Consider the following 22567-nt stretch of genomic DNA (forward strand, 5'->3'; position numbering starts at 1 on the left):
TTCAATACATTTTAACTTCACGGATGTTAATTGCACAACACCAACAATCCCAAGTTTAATTAAACCTAAGAGATATCTAAGGAAAAATATCTATCTTTTCAACTCAAGATTTTTATGGTTTTAAATACAGTAGTTCCCCAGTGATACACGAATGAGACCATTACTAGAAAAAGAAAGAGCACTGAACACCAAAAGCTACTGTTTGCTATAAACAAAAATGTTTTACTAAGCTATAAAATATACACCTCCCAATATCATTCATGTACAGCTGACATATTTCAATCTATAGTCCTAATCATTTGTACATAATGATAACAGTATCATTCAAAAGGAAAGATTTGGCACCCGGGCTTATTTTTCCAAAGGACACTATTTCTCATTTTTGGTTTGTAATGCTTGAATATAAGAAATAAAAAACACCCCAAGCTTTTAAATGCTGAGTTCTTCTAACTGGAATGACTACACCTAGAAACAAATCTTATAGAGTTCCTTATTCCTATTGATCAAGGCTGGTGGTGGGCACAGCTACTATTTTCATGAAATTCTCCCTTCAAAACCTCTTTGGGCTGCAGCCTTAATAATGTAGCAGGAGCTAAAATCAATTTGATAAGCTTCCTAATAGGCATTTAGTGGGAAATTAATTTCCTTAATTTTTTTTATTTTTCAGACAGTTACAGAGCCTGCTACCGATTTAGCTGTAGAATGGACACTTAGCGAACTGGTCCTTTAATTAAGAGTTGGTCATTTAGAAACTTTATGCTTTACTTTTCGTTGTTCATGCTAAAAAATGAAATGGCAATTTGAACTTTTAAGAGATCTAAAAAGCCTACTATATAAGGAAATATTTGAGATCCCACTAAAGTATCACAGCATCAAAGCTGCTCAGGTTTTTTGCTACCATAAATCCTGAGTAATTATGTTACAAACAGAGTTCCTACTTAAGGAGAGAAAATATTTATTAGCACATCTGCATTTCAAAGCTCTTGTTCTGAGAACTTTTCCACATAACTGAAAAGATTCGATTAACATTATTAGTCTGTATTTTTCGTACCTCATTTCTTTAGTAAGAATTCGTTTCCGTGTTTACCTAGTTTAATAGCCTTCTATTTCACCACAGCATCACGACAGATTTTACCAACATAAGAAACTGTACTGTCTTCTTTGGAAAGTACCCCATACAACATGTTTCGCTTTATATCTCTTTTCGAAACTGGTGACTATATAGGGTGAGCTAAAAAGTGGAATCTGTTTTCCCTTCCCAACTCTGAGACCTTCTATCTGGGCCAGACTTTGATATCTGCCCCTTGGCTGAGAATCCGCATATCCAACTTCACACTTAGCTGCGGTGAGGTAGCCCTGCAGGCAGGCCGACTTCAACGAACCACTAGTGGTATCATCATTAAAATCCTGCTGAAGGTCACCATGGTAACCGCCTGCTGAGGCTTCACTGCTGCACTCCGCATCTCCTAATCAGCTACCATGTGAAATGCAAATTCAGACAGTCTGAAAATTAGTCAAGAAGAATAGGGGATGAGGATGCAGATATGTGAAATATTCATGCGCTTCATGGAAAAAAGAAGACAGCATGAATGACACAACAAAGAACGGCCCCTGACATTCTTGCCATCATTTTGCATTATTGTTCACACCCTACTGTATTTCCAGGCCTATCATTCTGAAGTTGGTTTTGTGAAATGCCATATTTATATTCCATACCCAAAATAGTAATTAAAAATGGCTAACATAATAGCATTAACATCAAATAAAGGTAATACTTCTAAATCATCATCCTTGCCTTATCAGAGTTTATTTTTAATTACCGCAATACAAAGGCTATGAAACAAACAAACAACAACAACAACAACAACACCAGGCATCAAGTGATTATTAGTATCAAAACCACAGGGAAAAAAGGTACTTACAGCATTCTAGGCCCTCAAATGCTTTCCACATGCTAAAAATTCTTTAGAGAGATTTATTATTCAAGTTACACTGACTCAATTTTCCTTCTATAAAACTAAAACCGATTGCTATTCATTTCAAGATAGAGTGACAAGACTACCTAATAAGTGAATGTTATAATTGTTTTATATTTTCCTTTGCTCCTTGCCATTTCCCTTGGGCAAAAAATCTGTTGCTCATGAGAGGGTGAGATGTCCTAACTCAAGACAGTGTTTTCTCTGGGTATGTTCCCCAGTAAGCTTTCCAAAAAGAGTTATGTGAACACATTTAGTTTACCCAAGATATTGCTGTTCTGCCTATCTCCTCCTTAAATACTGGCAAAATGTACTGGGCTAAAATAGGAGAGGTTTTGTTCAATAAAAAAAAAAACTATATGTTGGGTAGAGCCAAAGCAACGTACTTCGATGAACCACCAAAGCAAGACAAGGATTCAGACTCAGATTTTAATACAGTAAAGTTTCCTAAAATTTTCAATCCCACCCAATATACATTTTAACATGTCTACTAATGACAACCTCAAAACATTTCCCACAGGGATTTGATAGCGACAGTGAGGCAATGACAAGTTAGATATGGTCGAAGGAGGGAGGGTAACTCTGAAAGAACAAGGTAGAGACACGTAAAGCTAAAAGACGTATGCTTCAAATTGTGGAAAACATGGATGAGAGGAAGTTCTGCCAAAATGGAAAGTTGTAACTGTTGGTCTGAGACTGTGAGAGTGACCAATTGCCTTATGAAGAAGGCACCAGCCATGCTGGTCAACGAGAGCCGGGGTTTGAGCACAGATTCTGCCCTTTGCCGTGTTCAGTATGCTGCAAAGTCAGCTACCCTTCTCATCACACCTAAGAACTGACCAATTTCACACCACATGCTGTGCTGTGTTCTACTCCACTTTAGGAACTGCAGAGTCAACCCTTTAAACAGTAAGTCTCCAAGAGAAGGAATACAGAATGAAAAGTGCAATTTCTGCCACCATACTTGTCATTTGTGTTTCTGGATTAAAAAAAAAAATTTTTTTTCTTAATAAAATGCGAACGTTAGCGAAATGAACAACAGACAAACACATAGACCGACAAATGACTTACTTCCTCTGAATAGTGATCTGAAGGAAGAGGTGGGTAGTCACACTGTTCTATCTTCTTACACAGCGAGTACAAATTCATTTTGTCACCATAGAAAGGACTCTGTAACGCAGCCATCTGTAAAATGCTCCCAATGAAACTGATATAGTTATATGGTAACTTTTAAATGAGATTTCATCGAGTATATTACACAGGGGTAGAAACAGCTACAAATACTTTCAATAAAGTTATTTGGGGCATTTAGATTTTATGAATATTCCTTTCTGAGAATTATCGAGTAAGTTCTATAAATCTTATTACAATTTTTGGTTATTTTTGTCAACATTTAAAATCCCTTAAGGGAGAAATGGTTAGTGTATGTGTGTGTGTGGTGTGTGTGTGTGTGTACTTATACACACACACACACACCACACTCATACATACATATATGACATACCCCAGTATTAAGAAAAAAGAACATAAAGAAACTTAAAACGCTTTGTAAATATAATGCCATAAAAAACAACCAATCCATCTCATGACTAAACAGACCTCAGTGGTATATAACAACCATGCAATGGTCAAAATATCACAAAAATGAAACTGAAATTGAAAATGAATTATAATCTAAGCAATGGTTTGGGGAGTAGAATGTACAGCATTTCATCCTGCATGACAGTTTCTGTAGGGAAGGATTATTCTGAGAAGAAAAACAATGCCTTCCAATCTGAATGTTATAACTGATTCTCAAGTAGTTTACAATGAACTAGAACTTCTTTTCTTTCGATATTGTCTCAAAAATACTAAATATGTTCAAAACCTCTCTGAGTCATAGCGGTTCCTTCAAGGCATCCAAATGAGATTTCTATCCAGAAAAAAAAAAAAAAAGACTCAAAGAATGATCAACTTTGAAAAAGACATTATTGGATTTAAATTTATTTTCAGACAAGGTTCTAAGTTGACATTTAAAGTGCAAGCAAGTACTGTGGTAAGCAGGGCTACAAACTAAAAAATTCAATTTAAAATGTTCGCATCCTGTTCAAAACCTTCTAAATCTTTGAACCGCAGCAGCAAGAATACAACACGGAGTGCGAGGCTGCCCCAAAGTCAGTCACCCTTTTCTACATGTGCTAATAAGTTTGATTTTGGAAGGACAATGTGTACATTCCCCAGACAGGCAGAGTGTGTGTGAAACACGCTAGTCCATGCTGTGCTACTCAGTGAGCGTCAGTGGGGACAGGACAAGCTGAAAATGGCTCTCATCTGTCTTCTGGTGCTCCAGACAGAGCTTTAACTCCTTCGCAGCCTTAAACGAGGAGGGGACGGCACTGGAAATCAAACCTGCAAAGTAGCTTGACACAGTTTTACCCAGCCCGCATTTTATATAAAACTTACATAAACCCATATGAAACCACCTCAGGAAAGGTTGTTCCACATGAGGAGAAAAAAGTAAAAACAATACGAATGGCCCTAAACATATAAAACCCTCCATCTGAGAGGAAATTTCTCGAAGAGGCGCTATCAAGAATGATCACGTTTTCTGGTTTGGTTTAAAATGCAAGGACACTTTATAATAGAGAATTATAAATGCCACCTTAGAAAAAAATACACCGTATATATAAACTATAGTCTTTCCACGTTTGCAAAAACCCTACGTAAATGTACATATATTCATTATCCTCTGTTAGGAGTTCATTACAGCACTTTTGTCTCAATACTGCAGAGTTAAAAAAAAAAAAAAAATCTGAATGTCCCCTAAGGAGTTAAAACAGGAATAGTATATTTTCATGCATCTCCTGCTTTGACAGATGAAAAATGTCAACTGTCCTGTTTTTATTTTCAAGCTTTTGCACTATTCATCTGGTTCATTAGTGCATCTCGATGCTGCCCCTGACAGCTGCTCGCCCTCTCCTCCCAGCAGCTGAATTTTTCAGGCTAATTTGATCCTCCACACTGAGACGATCGCTAGAATGATTGACTTGCTCCCTGACCTCCAGGGTCTGACTTTCCTGATTAGTATTCTGGGGGTGTCGGAGGGACGAAAGCCCACTGTCTGTCTTCGGGGCTGGTGGCAGCTCTCTTTTTTTTTGAACTGTAAGCCACCAACCTACAACCCTAGAAGGATGCAATTGCTGCACTGAACAATAAAGGAAATGTGTAAAACCTACTTTTCCATGTAAAGGTCCATGTAGCAAAAGCACAGCATCTTGATTTTAATTAGTAAAGTCTACTTTGTTGCATATCAATTAAAACTGTACTGCTAGTTTTTTTTTTTTTTTTTGAGGTTTCAGGAATATTTGAAAGTCTAATTTTCTGAGTTTAAAATACATTTTCAAAAAAGCTTCCTGCTCCTTCATTGTTAAGAGTAAAGTCTTAGTGGGATATAATATAAAATGTCTGAGAGAGGTTGTGGCCAATTTTTGAAAGATTAATTGCTGGGTATTTCTATTAACATTATATGGAAACATAACTGGAAGGAGACAGAACATAAAGGTAAATTAAATCTTTAGAAAAATTTTAGTCCTTTCCACATGAGTTGCACAGAGGAACTGAGAAAATTTACTGAGATGAGAACTATCATTACCATGATAAATACTTTTAACTCAAAATCGTCCACAACACATAAAACTCATGGATGTAGGAGTGTCCAAAGAAATAATTTCTGTTTTGGTGATCATTTTAAAAATACATAAAAATGAGACACTGCCTCTCAAAGCAAATCCAGAATGTGAAGAATTATTTCAGTTCTGATATGTCTAGTGACCCTAAAAGAATCAGACGAACTTCTCAAAAAACCTTCATTACCTTAATTGAACTTTTTCTCTTTCATTGCTAAATTTCATCTTGTTAGTGCAAACCAATTTGTTGTTTACCTTTAGATGTTTAAAAGGAAAATGCTGCCTTGATAATATAAGATTATGACATAAAGAAATCTAACGTTACCTAAACAAATATGAAATATTTAAAAATGTACAAAGTGGTATTTAAACATTGTAGCAACTTAATATAATCAAAATCAATTCTTTTCAGCGTTGTATCAAATTAGTGAGCATAATCTCTTTTAATCTCTAGTGCATACATAAGAACATATTTTGTCATATCACTGATTCATAATTTTTCATAATAAAAATTATCCTAGGAATGTTACCTAAGAATATTTAAAAATCCATTCTTTAAAGTGGTCATTAGTCACTTTAGTTGGAAGAAAAAAATAAATAATCTCAGGTTCCTTAAATTAAGGAAATTTGAAAGTATAAACCATAATATATAATTAAAGATCATGATACACATTAAAAAAATAAACCTTCTGCTGCTTTACTTCCAAGTAATAGGTGGGCAATTAAAATACATGATCTCATCATATATTTCATTTAAATCAGGAGGACAGGAACACAAAATATAGAGTAAGAAATACAGTGGCTTCTGTCTATACACTTTAGATTTCTTTTACGTACGTTAAAACATGAAAGTGATTCCATGTATTATTTTCCTTCATTTTATTTTATTAAAATAGTTACTTAGATGTAGACTAACCTTTAATTAACAGCTCTGACTTAAAGCCTGTGTCACTAGGAAAATTATACCATTCGATTAAAACATAAATTTACAGAAGTCACTAGTCTTGAGTGCTTTTTCATACCATTACTCTATAATGTGGATGTAAAATGTGCTCATAGTATGCTTTTTTTCTATCCATCCAAATCACTGCATGGCAATATTTGCTAGAGGATCTACCTAGATGATTTCCATTTTCCTTTCATAAATTATCACCAGTAGAACAGGAGAGAATTTCACTAAGCTTTACCAATACAACTGTTTACTCATGGAAACAAAATTAAGTGATGACCTAGAAAAATTATCTATTTACCTACTATCCTTAAAGCTGAATTCCTCTCCGTAAGAGTGAAAGAGTACTGAAAAAGATATTCACCATACTTTCGTGTTTTAAATCCATTCCATTATACTTGCCCTGCTATGCATGGATAAGCAAGTTATTTTACAGATGTTCAGGTGTACATTTTCATACATAAGATATGCAGAAAAACATTACATTAACATTACAAATATTTTTCAAAATAAAATTCTCACCAGAAGGAAACAATTTAAAAATATTTAGAGGAAATAAATGTGCAAGAATGTATAATTACCGTTACAAAAACAATTACTAAGTCAATGAATTAACCTTTCGTAACCAAAAAGCTAATTCTTAAACATCATTCAGAAATAAAATAAGTGTATAAGAATGGAGGAAATATATTATAGTAACTAAAATACGTCAATATACGGAATTTATCAACATTACCTACCTCATAGAGTAGACAGCCAAGAGACCAGATGTCAGATTTGAAGTTGTATCCATTTTCATGGATTCTCTCTGGAGACATGTAATAAGGTGTACCCACTGCAAAAAGCAAACCAAACAAAACAAGGAGTCTAAAAATGAAGATGCAGCTGTGGTAAGAAATTTTAGACACAAAATTCTAGATTAGAAAATATCACCAAAATAATTCTTTAGAATCAGAAAATGGTTTTTGCGAATACTTAAAACTTTTTAACTTCCTCTACTCCCTGACCCTTATACAGCACAGCAACATCTATCCTATATTAAAAAGGGTGTGGTGAGTTGAACTTTATTTCCTTTGGATCAATTCAGGGAGGTTCTCGGGAGCATAACTAAAGTAAAACCAAGGAATTCTAACAAGAAAATCTACTCAAGTGATTCACATTGGCTTCATTTCTTTATTAAAAAAAAAAATACAGCTTGCATATCTCAAATAATCAAGCATGATGGTATAATCATGTACTTAATATAAACATTAATATATAACAATTTAGTAGAGTGTATATAAATAAATCATGCTCATTAACTTTAATAAACATTCCTTATAACACAGTTGTAGCTCTTAAAATTATGAATGATATAATCATTACCCTTCAGTACCCTACCTACTACCACTTTTGAAACATTAGAACAGACTTTTGTGCATCAAAGGTTACACAATAACATATGTGAAAGGTCACGGACATCCCTAGAAAAATATCTGAGTTATTACTACTGAGACTTTTTTAAAGACAAGATACTGTAGATAATTTTTATTTTTGTTTCTTTTGATGTGCTTATACATGTTTCCCCTTTTTATGGCCATTTTACAAAATGCTAACATTATAAATCATAATGTAATAAATTAATATTTATTAAACATTTAAAAGTAAGCAAAGGCATGTAAGTTATTTTTTGAAAGGTAAAAACAGTTAAGTGACGTTCAAAGCGACTATCTTCAATTTCAGATATAGATGGCTACTTCACAATCATTAGCCTAAGGGTTTTTTTTTTTTGCCAAATAGAGACCCAAAGTTTGAGAACGAGATTTTAGAATTTTACTCGCTTGAGGAAAACCTACCAAAAAAGATGCTGCTACTCACAGAGAGAAGGACATTTCCCTTTTTCTATTAATTTTCAAGAACTCCCCAGACAGTTAGTGTAAATCTTAATGAGACTGTAACTCACAGTCCTGAGCAGGGGTATTTAGTCAGAGACAACTGGAAGAGCCACAGCAACAAAGTGTCATTCTCAAAGGCAGGAGTCGGTTTTCCAAAAGAATAAGGTTGCAAACTAATAGTTGTGTGTGGAAACTATACTGCACTGAAGGTGAAAACGTCAGGAACTACGTATCCACAAGGAATCCTATCTGTACTGGAATCCATTTTTACTAAGAATGGAGGGTCCTAGTCACAATGGACAAAAGGGTAGTTTCTATGAAAGCGAAGAAATGAAAAAAGAACAGGACCATAGGAGGATAAAATAAATTTAAATAAAATATGAACTAGTCAAATATGAAATTAGTTAAGACAAACCTTAAGAAATAACCTACTTAATTGTAGTACTTATTTCGAGGCAAGGAAGTTTGCCAATGTCTGTCAGGGTCAGAAAAGCTAAGAAACTTTCAGAAACAGCAAGGATTAAACAATCTGAATTGTTATCGGGTAAAATAAACATGAGCTCTCCAGCTTTGGGAGCTTCAACCACCTTCACTTGTAGCTTGCATCAGCGACACTGATTATTGGAGGTATTTACACCCTCCCTCGACCTAAGGACGGGTGGTGGGTACACTTGGAATAATAAGAGGGCTCTGCACAGGCTCCTGGTTTCAGGACATAAAGCAAGTGAGTGGCAGTGAGGAATGTGCAGAGAGAGGCTTCACGGAATCCACAGGGGGCAACTGAAAACACTGAGGCTTGAAGGTTCAGAGTTTACCAAAAGCAAAGGTAATTTTAACCAGTAGCTCTGGGAAACCTGCTGATACATTAGGGGTTTGATAGGAGTGTGAAAGATTGATGATAGGGAAAAAGAACAAATGCTAGCGTTTTACAGAGATTAGCCCCAGCACAACACCTTAACTGCAACACAACTGAACTCACGGACGACCCACAAGTGAAGGAAGCAGAGAAAAAGAATGATGAGGGTATTTGACTGAGCTAAACTTATAATGTAAAACAGTTTAATGGGAAGAAAGGTCTTTTCGAGTGAGCTGCTAGCGGTCATTACAAAAAGTGACGTATTGGGTTAACACTGACACTGCACACTTAGATGCTGATTCCTCTTCATATTATAAACAACAAACTTCTTTAGGCTAAACAGGTGTATTTCGTTTTAATATTTCAGGTATACAGATCTTGAATATATTAAAATGTAAATCTAAGGATGCTACTCACCTTTTGATTGACACATTTCCAAGAGTCATTATGTAGGAAGAGGAGAAAGTGTGTATCCTGCACTACAATTATTAATTGGATAAGATCATAATTAACTGCGGAACACGGCAGAAGAGGTAATTTCCACTCGCTCCCTCTTACATGCTCCCTAAAGTGCACCTCCATCCTGGACAAGGCTCTTCTACTGACTGACACTGAGCAGAGAGGTTGCACCCCATCACATAAACAGATTCATCCTTCCTCTCTACCTAGCAGAGAGGTCAAAACATTTAAGTGCTCAGGAAAATATGAAATACATTTTCATGCAGTGATAGGTCTTCCACATTTCAAATTTAATGGATATATAATTATTTCCTAAAAGCCTTTTACAAAATCCACAACAGCTGTGTCTATTATTACTACTGCCTCAAGAATGTTGTGACTTAACAACTGTACAAGAAAAGGGAGAGTTATAGAATGATATGATTAGATACTAAAACGATCATGCAAATTACTGTGTGTTGAGGCGCATGGAGACAGCAAGTTGTGTAATTTTACTAATCTTTTGAGAATTTATGGCTGTAGATAAAATGGGAATATATCTTACCATAGCAGATATTTATTTGGACCTCCTGACATACGTGAAAGTAAGAAATGGATGATAACGTCATAAAAAAAAAGAAAAAACAGTAACAGAGAAAGGCTGATATTAGGGGAAAATTGCTAACAACTAAAAACGCTATTGGATCTTTGAAATATACTAAGATAATCATTCAAATACAAATAAGATGGGAAAAGCTTCACACTGTGTATACTCTATTAACAATAAATACGTTCTAAAATTTATCCTCAACAAAAGAAGTTCTACATTATGCTTAAGAGTCAAAAAATTCTGCTAACATTTTATTATGGAATACATGACTAAATTAATTAATAACTTCCATATTATCAGAACAAGTTAGATGCAGAATTTTTTCAACATTTAGTACTACAATTTCTGCAAAGACTTGAATTGAGAAAAAATAGAACTACTGAGGCATCTGTTTATAGGTTAGATTGGGTTGCTATTTTTTTTTCTTTTCCATTTCGTTTTGTTTGTTTGAAACAAACAAAACCATTCAAAGGGCAAAACCATTCAAAGATCAGGAAACGTATTTCACATCTTACCTCACTAGCTAGGAACACTTAGAACTAACTTCTCTTTTTATTCACTTCCCTCACCTCTAAGATGCAGTGATGAGAAAGAAGAGATGATTTGTGAGACCATTTTGCTCTGAATTCTGCAGCACTCATAAAAAAACAAAACAAAACAAAACAAAAACCTACAAAAATCCAGATGGGAAGTAAAATGGAAAAAAGTAATATAGTCCTTTTTTTCTTTAAGCTATTACATAGGAAAGTGGAGTGGAGTGTTTTAAGTCAGAGAGTACAAACAAACAAATTCAGTTTAGAAATGTTCTCTTAGAATTAAAGCAAACTGCAGAAATGAAAGCTTTGAACCTTTCTTGTTGGGAACATTAAAAGGACCCTAATCATCTTATATCTCAGTTTGATTTCAAAAAAACACACAGATAGACACAACTTCAGGGAATAAGAATTAATTTTCATTCTTTCCTTCATAATCTTAAATCAGCCCAGAAACTATGTTGGCAGACTTAACAGAGAGAGGCCAAATGTATTTAATTGTAAGTATTATCTATGGTTAATACAGAATGGCTGGGTGGTAGAGTAGTATTTCTTCTGCAAAAGAAAATTCTAAAATAAAATTTGTCATCTTTTAAGTGCAACTGATGACATTTAAGAGCTTTAATAATGCTGAGGGAGAAAAACTCAGAAAATGTTACTGTTTTTTCTTTAATTTTTTAATGTTCATTTTATTTTTGAGAGCGCGAGAGAGAGAGCGCGTGAGCAGGGGAGGGAAGAGGGAGACACAGAATCAGAAGCAGGCTCCAGGTTCTGAGCTGTCAGTGTAGAGCTGGAGGCGGGGCTCAAACTCACGAACCACAAGATGATGACCTGAGCCTAAGTCATACTCTCAACAGACTGAGCCACCCCGGGGCCCTGAAAACGTTATTGTTATTGTTACCCTGCTCTAGGGACTGTGTAAATGCATTATGTGAATTATCTGGCTGAACTTTTACCAAATGTTTAGTGGGTCCCTACTATAAGGCACACACTGTTCTAAGTGCTGGGGAGATAGAACTAAACAGACTAAATCCTGCCCTCATGGGGCTCATGCGCTGGTGACATGGGGATCATTATGAAGTGGTCTCAGGAGATATTACTACTGTTACCTCGTTTTAGAGAGGAGGCATTGGGAGGTCACATAATTTGCCAAAGATCACAAAATAGGTAAGGTGTGGATTTGGAATTCAAACCAGGTATTTCAAACTTGCTTTTAAATAAACAGTTATTCCATTAAAACTGACCACTGTGAAATATAACTTAAAAAATAAAAACAAAACAAAACAACAACAGAAAACTGTATATTTTCAAATAAAGGAGTAGAGAAGCCTTCTAAAAGTCAGTATGTACATATGAGAAGCCAGGAATCAGGGTCTGGGTTCAATGGGCTACATGTGGAAATTCCACTACTCTAACAGCTGCTCTGATTATTTCAAATACATCCTTGTTACGGTGACTGAGAGGTGAAACATGCAGTTTAAAATCAGATAGTAGCTTCTTCTTAGAGCCATTATTTAAGTCAAGAAAGGACAGAATGTTAAAAATAAATCCGTGAAAGTAGCCTATAGCACTGACTGAACATATGCTGCCTTTATGGCCCCAAACCACGTCAAACTATGAAGGGGGATAAGCCAAAGAAAATCCACAGAGAGGTGCTAGGGAAAGGTGTGGGAAAAACCAGTATGTGACCACAGGTGGCACTTGGCACCAACAATGAAACTGTTTTAATGCCTGATTCAAGAACACTAATTTTCCAAGCTGAAATCAGAAGCTATATCACACTTGGAAATAGTGTGGGGAACATGAATTGTGCACTCAAGAGACTCCAGTGTGAAAATTCTGATATCTGGCTTGAGTGATGGATGGCCATGCATTTACTCTTCTGGCAACATCACGAAATCTGAGAACTATTTATCTCCTTGTGGAAGGTAAAGAGGAATTCAAACAATCCTAACAACAACAACAACAACAAAATTCCCCCGCAATGGGTTTCAAATATTATATAGCACAAGGATCAGTATCAGAGAGTTCTAGTTACCTTTTTTTTTTTTTTTAATCTATGCCATTTTCAGGATATACAACAAACACATGTAATAGCTAAATTCACACATGTACATGCAAAAAGAAAATTCTCCATCTTTTCTCTTCTGGGGGTCATTAGTAAAGCAAGTAAAAAAGTGCCATATTGCAACATTATTAATCTAATTATTCTCATTTTTCTCCTTTGCAGCAGACAGGAAACACTTCACTGTGAATAATAAAAGCAACTCCGAAGCAAATAGATTTGCTTAAATGGTAGCTAACTAATCTTATTTACTTATACATACCTTTGGAGCAGATTGGCCTTTCTAACTAAGTTTTGTTAAAATTACTTTTTATCTCCTATATTCTAGTCTATGATGGAGTAAGCCACTCAAGAAGCAGGGCTGGTATTAAGGAGAGAAGTCCCTTGAGAATTAAATAAAATTTTGCTAAAAAACAAACAAAACAAAATTGCCAATGCACTAATAGTAATGACAGAGAGAACTTGTCTGCAAAATTTGTATTATGTCAAGTATGGTACGTTCTTCCCTAAAAGTAAAAGTACATCACAGTGCACTAAAACACCCATAACGGTCTATAATGAAAATGTGAAATTTTGATGTCAAAATATCTGCCAAAAAAGAAAGTGCTTAATTTCAACAATGCAAACTTCCATTAAACCTCTGACTTTTAAACAGCTTCATTCTATCCGTCAGTCTTTAGAGGAAGATCCAAAAGATTCTCCATGAAGTCTACTAAAATAGCGTGTGGTAAGCAGAATTCCGGCCCCCATAATCTTTGCCCTCTGGCGTCACACCTGTATATCAGATGTTACATAGCAAAAGCGACTCTGCAAACGTAAGGCTATAGATTTTAAAACAGACCGATTATCCTAAATCATCAGTAAGATATGCAAGGGAAGGGGCAGGAGAGATTCAAAGTGTGAGAGGAATTCTACCTGCCATTGTTGGCTGTAAGGATGGAGAAAGAGTGTAAACCACTAAATTTGTGGTAATTTGTTAGGGCAGAAATAGAAAACAAATACAAATGTGTTAATGATCCATGCATTGCATGGGAGACTGGAACATTCAATGTGCTGAGAACCGACTACACACCAAGAACTACACTAGGTACTGGGGGGCTAAGGAGCAAAGTATATGGTTTGAAAATTGTTCGACCCCTTAAAACTCACTGGGTTATTTTGGGATGGTATGAGGTATGTTTTCTAAGTTTTTTTAGGGAAGGCAGGGGAAGTAGGAAAAGCCAATACATTTACCTTAAGAAGACTAAAAGAATAAAATATGGTCTTTCGTAATTTAAATGAAATCTGGTTTGTTCACTAATTGATATGACTGTAATTTAGGTAATCACAACTACCTTAATGTTGAATTAGAGTAATACAAAAGAAATTAGTTCATGTGCTACATGGCACTTAATCCAAGTTGGTATCTGAAGCTTGGCAAGTAATAGTTTTTATTATAATTTTTTTAATTTGACCAAAATAAGGTCTCTATCACAAACACATCCATCAGGGATAACTATAGATTAACTGATCAAGAGAAAAGTCATGAGGGGTCAATCCTACGGTGAGCTTCATGAATTATTCCGAATTTAAAAATAATTTTTCTGAAAAAAAATCATAATCATTATAGTAATCTCTCTGCTCTTAGAGTGACGAAAATTCCCTATATATGGCTACTTCTCTATTCACCATTCCCATTGAGAGTCAATTATGCTTTAGTTGCAGTAGCAACAAATACATCACACACACCACACACACACACAAACAAGTAGAGAAAGGCTACAAAACAAACCACAGACAAAATAAACCAGGTAATTTTTGCTTTATCTCATGGCCGTGGACAATGCTCACATTCATTATGTATTATTTCTGGTTCTCCTCTTCCTGACCACACGGGAGAATTATGCTACCCGATTCCCTTGAGATAGGTAAGGCCACGAGACTTGTTTTGGGCAATAAAACAAGATTGGTTGTAATTTGTGTTACAATGAAGCAGAAGAATTTAATTAAGAGCCAGTACGTGATTGTCCATGTTCCCTTACCCTCACAAGCTGACAAAAAGCTATGTTGATAGGAAGATAACATGAGATTGAAGCTGCCTGAAATGACAAGTCACTACATGGAGGAGGGCAGCTGCCCGAGAGGGCCACACAAGGCCCACAGTGGGTGATGAGACATCATATGCTTTAGCGCCAAGCCAGCTGAGATTTTGGTATTACTCCTTACTGCAACATAATCTAACCCACATGTACTGATACATTCAATTAAATTCATCCTTTGATGTGCAGCCAGTCTCTAAGCCCATTCATCATTTAATCAATATTTAATATCTATTATGTGCAATGCCGTATTCTAGGTGTTTGGAATACATCAGGAAACCAAAAACACACAGAATGCTTTCTTAATAAAGATTAAATTTTAGCGGTAGGACAGAGACAAAAAGGACGAAGCATAACAAATAAGTTATATATCACATTAGATCGGGTGGCTGGGTGGCTCAGTTGGTTAAGCATCTGACTCATGGTTTCAGCTTAGGTCATGATCTCAAGGTTCTTGAGTTTGAGCCCCACATTGGGCTCTGCACTGGCAGCATGGAGCCTGCTTGGGATTCTCTCTCCCCCCCTCTCTCTCTGCACCTCCCCTGCTTGCTTGCTCTCTCTCAAATAAATAAACATTTAAAAAATTTTATAGGGGCTCCTGGATGGCTCAGTTGGTCAAGCATCCGACTTCGGCTCAGGTCATGATCTCATAGTTGGTGGGTTCGAGCCCTGCATCAGTCTCTGTGCTGACAGCTCAGAGCCTGGAGCCTGCTTCGGATTCTGTGTCTCCCTCTTTCTCTGCCCCTCCCCCTTCCCTGCTCACACTCTGTCTCTTTCTCTTTCTCTCTCAAAAATAAGTTAAAACGTTAATGTTTTTAAATTTATATAAAAAAATTACATAGCATATTACAAGATAATAAGTCCTAATGAGAAAAGACAAATTATATAAAGTAAGGATCAGGAATTCTAGGGTGGTATAGGAGTAGAAGTCAGGTTCAGTATTAGAGGACCTCAATTTCTTAATTTATAACAGCCATTCTACCTACTTCTAGAATATTGAGGAAAAGAGGAGAAAATGTGCTTTAAAACTGCTTGCAAATCATCAGTGCTATACACATATTCGTTGTTACTGTTGTTGCTATTTAATAACAGGAGAGGATTCCTCTGGGTCATTATTATAGGAAATAAGGGTAGTATGGTATGATTTTACTAAAAATCATATATTTGGAATACATAAAAATTATTCTGTGTATTCTGCTATGTTTTTCAATATTTAAAGGTAAAGATACTTGATCCCTTAGCAGAACATTTGCTGAAAAGAGGCTTTAGAGTAAGTTAAGAAGTTAAGTGTACCAAAAGTATATTCTGTGTTTTGTGACGTGAGAAAAACTACAACTTGACTGCCATGTTCCTATTTCACAGATTTTGGCACAACTGTAGTTTTCAGTTTAGAAGAGCCACTTCCTTAGAAATACGAGCCAAAGTTGCTGGTAGACAGAATGGTTATGAACACAGACTTCAATATCCTAGAGCTCTATTTCCTGTTTATTTCTGAATCTTGGAGCATCAAGAGCAGTGACATCCAGGAGAGAGAGCAAACTCTGCTTTCATATGTGGGTTCCTATGCAATGTACAGAGGAGACTAAGGCAATTGCAGATGGAAATAAACAACAACAAATAAGAAAACACTAATAGAGTCGGAGAAAATGCCACCAGGTACCGATACGGTGAAAAAAATAAACTGTTGGGAGAGTAAGCCCACAGTTAGGAAGCCGTAGGCCACTCACTATCTTCTAGCTATACAGTCCACTTATCTCTCTGTGCTTCCATTTCTTTGATTCTGGAATGGGAATAATCCATATCTATAGCTCACATATATGTGTAAGGATCTTAGGGAATGGAATGATTTGCAAATTGCACAGAGATACCATGCATGTTATCACCCACCTCCAGAAACACAGCGAACACTGTAAATGACTAATTCAGGAGAATATCTAAGAGTAGGTAGAAAAATTGGAATCTGTCTTTAAGTAAATGGAACACAGACCAGTGTTTTCCAAATTGCAGGTCATTACTAAGTAATAAGTTGTAAAACCAATTTAGTAGGTTGCAGCTAGCATTATTTTCAATAAAATAAAATAGGACAATATCAGAATGCATTATAGTTGTAATATAAAACACTGTCACATGAAACTTTTGCTTCAATTATATATGGTAATGTTCCTATGGGGTCACAATGTTGCTGGGGTCATTGTAAAGAAATTCTAAAGCCATTTATCTAGACTGTCAAGAAGCTTGATTCAAGGGAGAGAGATTTGTCCTCATTTAAATTTTAAGATGTAGACATATATATATAACAGATTTTCTAACACCTGTAACATTTATAAGGTCGATAATATGAAAAAAAAAAACCCGTCAAGATTCACAGGGATATATATAATCCTACAATTAGTCTCCCTAGCAACACCCTCTGTCCAAATCAATACAGAAGCACTAAATGAAGATCTGACTTCCCATAAATTCATGTACAAAACAAAAGGAGGAAGGGGACAAAAACAAAAGAATTGTCTAGATCACAGATTATAGGCAGTGACACACTTCCTGTTCTATGGGCTGATGAGCTCATGTGTATCTCATGGTATCTCTGCTCAGTTTTGGGCAGCACATCCTAAGAGGCACTCAGAGACAAAGGAAGGCAACCACCAGGACAAAGAAGAACCTGAAAACAGCAGACAATACTGGGCAAGATTATCCTGAAGACAACGAAACAAGTTCATGGTTACAGTCTTCAGGGCCCCTCATGTTACTCTCCTACTACAAAATTCCAAAAGCTTGCCACTGCACCAGGAATGAGATGTGAACTCTTCTCACATCTGGCCAAGACCCTTCCTTCACCCTCCGCCAGCAAACTTCTCCAGATTGAGCTTAGAGCGTATCCTGCCTTTGTCCCTTTGTGTAAACTGTTCTTCAGTCAGCCTGAGACCTTCTTCCCCAGGTCCCAGGTAGCTGGTTCTTCTGCATTGTGATCTCTATTCAAACACTGCCCTCGCTGAGGCTTTGTCTGACCACGTCCCTTCTAAAATAATTCCCCTCCTAGTCATGCCCTGTCACATGGCTAACAAAAAAACAAAGACATAAAATGATTATCTATTCCCTCTCACCACAAGATATGATCTATGAAGATGACTTTGTCTTGTTTAGGCTTGTTCCTGGCCCCTAGAATAGAACATGCATAAAGAAGGTACTAAAACTGTCTTTTAAATGAATCAATTCAGGTATTTTAACAGAATAATAAACTGTGCGTGAATTCCTTCTCTCTCCCTCTTCTTTCTCTACATCTTCATCACCACCACCACTGTGTTAACATAAGCAACTTAATGGCACATTACAGTGAATGAAAACACCTTTATGTTCATTGCATTATTAGGTTAGGGATTGGGTAGAGATTAGGGCACAGCATAGAATAGTTATTACCCACATTTCCAGTTTTATAAATTTGGAAACTGAGCCTTAGAAAGTTAATAGAAGGTTTGATCAAGGTCCTGCAGAACAATGGACATGTCAGTTCAGATGTCCTCTATTCTTTCCAAAACACCATGCTATTTCTTACATTCAGAACAAAGCAAGAGGAAAAACAAGGCTGGCATATAATGAGGTAGGGATGTGTAGTCAATGATAAGAATGGAAAGTTACAGAGGACACCAAACACTAAAGGACCCTGACTACTAAGCTAAGGACTTTGCATGATATTCTTTAGGCAACTGGGAACCATCAAGGATTTGGGGGACAGTGACAAAATCAGATAATCTCTTTTAGGAAGATAACTCTGCCGAGAATACACAGAGTTGTTTTTCGTTTTTTAATATTAGAAATAAGGAAGAATATTTTCCTAGTTTAAACATGAAGTCACTATGGATTAAAGAAGAGGGAATAGAAAAGAGATATTTGATTCAATGTATGTGGTGGGAGCAGTGAGGGAGTAGAAGAAAAAGTGAAAGTTTCTGAGAATTGTTTTCAATTTTGAGGATTTGAATATGGTTTGAACATCCAGCAACATGGTATTTTGTACTTGTAATTTTTAAGCCTGATCCAAGAAATTATCTATGTATATTATCCAATATTCTATGTTGACATACTTTTGATTAAAAAAAAAAAGAGTACTGAATACTGATTCAAAATGTGACTACCTATATAACTTTATCTGCCACAGAAAATGTGAGAGGGGAGCCTGGGTGGTAAAGTGACTTGGGCTCAGGTCATGATCTAGCAGTTCGTGGGTTCGAGCCCCACATCGGGCTCACTGCTGTCAGCACAGAGCTTGTTTGAGATCCTCTGTCCCTCTCTCTCTCTGCCCCTCCCCTGCTCATTCTCTTTCTCTCTCTCTCTCACAAAAATAAACATTAAAAAAATATTTTTTAAAAAAGTATTTTTTTCTCAACATGAGAAAAAATGCTTGTGAAAGAAATTCTTTTTCTTCTAATTCATTCATCAAAGAAATGATCTCATTGTTACTTCCTCACTGGCTGTACTACAGGCTGTGTCTTAGAATGTTATGTAATTATGTGCATCCCCATGTATTTTACGCATACACACATATATACCTGCATTTTTACATAAAACTACACGACCTTAAGTAAACTGATTTAGATAAAACCTGGTAATACTTTCTTAATGAATTTACTCTCCATATCACATAATCTGGACTAGCACATCGCCTACGCTTGAAGATGCATTTTGTAAGCCCTGTTTAGAACTTTTGTATGAGGCAGTGGCAGGCAAGCTAAAGACCATCTCCAAAACTGATAAGATTGGAGTTTCATATACTGGCTCCGAAGGGTCAGGTGACTACAGCATGCTCAGAGTGACAGTCTGCAAAGCAGCATTTGAAAAAGAAATGCATGTGCACGAGCATGGGTACGTACAGGTGTGTGTGTGTGTGTGTGTGTGTGTGTGTGCACGTAGCATTTCTAAGTAAACAAATGACAGAATGCTCTTAAGACATTTGTTATTCAGGTGAGTAACAAAGTGAAAACATGTTTGTTATTTTTACTAGTGAGAAAGGACATTGACATGGAATGATGTTTTCTTCACAGAAATCTATTATTTGCATTGTAAGAGTTGTAACTTCCAAATAAAACTTTATCAAAGTCCTACTCAGATTTATGCATTTCTTATAGAATTTCATATCAAATTTTCTTATCAGGAAAACCTGTAATCCTCTATAAAAATAAAAGTAAAGTGAAAGGGAACAAAACAGTATTAATATCAGTTGAAACTTTATTTTCTTAAAGTACTTGACAAAACTAAAACTCTGGGAAAAGGATAAAGTATTATCTTTCTACCACTCTTTATAGCTTAGAATCCAACATTTTGTCATTCAGCAAATAGTGACTGGGTGCCTACTTATGTGCCAGGTACTGGTCTAGACATAAAAATGTAAATAATAAGTTCAAGTTCACACAGAATCTTGCTAACAAAGCCAGAAAAACTTTAAAAGTTCTAGTCAACTAATTCAGATGCTTGTTTCAATACTGTGCTTAGTGTAACTCACTTATTCTTCATCAGGCCATTTTAAAGTTTTTATTTCATATTTACACACAATTTTATACAAAAATTTAATGGTTTTCGTTGAAATTATGACACCAAAGATGGGGTACAATTAAATTAAAGTCATCTTATTTTTATCTTAATTCTTATTTTAGTCTGGTTGTTACTATGTTATCTAAGTCTTATATTAACAAGGACAAAATGTAATTTGAAGAGTTTTAAGAGAAGCTCTGTCACTCTTTTTAGGTTATTTGGTTTAAGAATTATTTCTTAGAAATGATTTCTTCCTAGTAATTTCTATTGTTTCTAAAGTAGACAACTGTCTTTCCATTGCTACTACAATGTTGTAATAGCTACATTCATTCTATTTTAGATATAAAGGACACTGCCATATTATTAACTCTAGAATGAATAAACAGCAGATATCTTTTACTACATTATTTAGGGGAATATTTTCCTTGTTAGTAATAGACCATGTTTAGGTTTCCTCTCTGCAGTAATCACAACTATGTGTGTTATTTTAATAACTAAACATTTACAAATTATGGTATTTTTACAGTCAGGTGAAGTCCTCTTCCAAGATATGGTTAAATCATATTATTTCAATATTGTTAAATGGAGAATAAAACAAATGCTCTACGGCAATTGTTAAAACCAGGTTTGTTTATTAGCATTTTCTTTTACCAAGTGTCTACCTGGAGTCAAATCAATAGAAGTACCCAACTGTCATGTGAATGAGCACATTATACTGATAGAGAGCTGTAGGGATCTACTGAGGATCCGATGATTTTAAAAATAGTTTTATTTAGAACGTAAGAGCTGGCATATAAAAAGTATGTCCCTTATGTTGTTTTTAACCACACACACACACACACACACACACGATAACTGAATGAAATTACACTGTGTGTCTTACCTAAAGAATGTGCAGCTGTGGTTTTAGAGCTGAAAAACCGACCAAGCCCAAGATCTCCAAGTTTGACCACTCCAGTGGCTGTAATGAACACATTAGCTGGTTTTATATCTGTGAAGAGATGAAGGAATCAGGTGAAAGATGATATAAGCTTAGGTATTTTCAAGAGATTAAAATAGAATAGAATTTAGAATATAGAAATTAGATATATAGAATATGTATACATTAGATATATAGAATATAATGATATTTAGATATTTAGATAATTAGATATATAGAATATATATATATATATTAGATATATAGAATATAGAAATATAGAAAATAGAATTTAAAATCTACCTTAAAAATGAAAGTCAGTTTGAATTTTGATCCAATTACTTTATTTTCAATAATTTTGATATATCCTAATATTTCTGATATATCCTATTATTTCTGAGTTCTCTGATAGAGAAATAATCATCAATGCAGCACCATGAAGATAGCTAGTAATTTTCATTTAAAATGCATTTTTTGGGGACGCCTGGTTGGCTCAGTCGGTTAAGCGGCCGACTTTGGCTCGGGTCATGATCTCATGGTCCGTGAGTTCAAGTTCTGCGTCAGGCTCTCTGCTGACAGCTCTAAGCCTGGAGCCTGCTTCAGATGCTGTGTCTCTCCCTCTCTGCCCCTCCCCAGCTTGCACTCTGTCTCTGTTTCTCTCAAAAATAAATAAATGTTAAAGAAAAATTAAATTAAAAAATAATAAAATGCATTTTGTGTTCCATTTTCAAATCAACTTTTGTGAAATTCAAAGCACAAAATAAATTTATTTCCATTTTATATCAATGTTAAATATCTTACTAAACATTACTTTGTTAATACATTTACATACAATATAAAATTATAACTCTAATCTGAACATAACTAGATGACCTTAGAAGTCATAATTGCTTAAATAAACTACACTGAAATTTCTCATACCCCAAATCAGAGATACAATCCCTAAGTGTTGTAATCTTTACATGTTCTGTCCAACTATTAGACTGACAATCAAGAATACATTAAGAGCTAATGCTGAAAATTAAAAAATGAAGTTGGCCATAATATACATTGTTCATCTGAAAAGGGAATCTTCCTTATGCAT

At 35.4% G+C, this 22567-nt stretch overlaps 1 protein-coding gene across 3 annotated transcripts in view; it reads right to left on the bottom strand.

The window, feature by feature from the left end:
* The window catches only part of NEK7 (NIMA related kinase 7), a 158649-nt gene that overhangs the window by 17805 nt on the left and 118277 nt on the right, over positions 1–22567 (bottom strand). For all 3 annotated transcript variants that reach the window (XM_019430626.2, XM_019430616.2, XM_019430635.2), the window contains 3 exons: positions 21448–21555; positions 7331–7425; positions 3048–3161 (listed from right to left, as the gene is read on the bottom strand). In XM_019430626.2, the coding sequence (XP_019286171.1) occupies positions 3048–3161; positions 7331–7425; positions 21448–21555 (317 nt within the window). The remainder of the gene's footprint in view (positions 1–3047; positions 3162–7330; positions 7426–21447; positions 21556–22567) is intronic.

The sequence above is a fragment of the Panthera pardus genome, unplaced genomic scaffold (assembly GCF_024362965.1).
Source record: "Panthera pardus isolate Hobbes unplaced genomic scaffold, ASM2436296v1 HiC_scaffold_21, whole genome shotgun sequence".
NCBI lineage: Eukaryota > Metazoa > Chordata > Mammalia > Carnivora > Felidae > Panthera > Panthera pardus.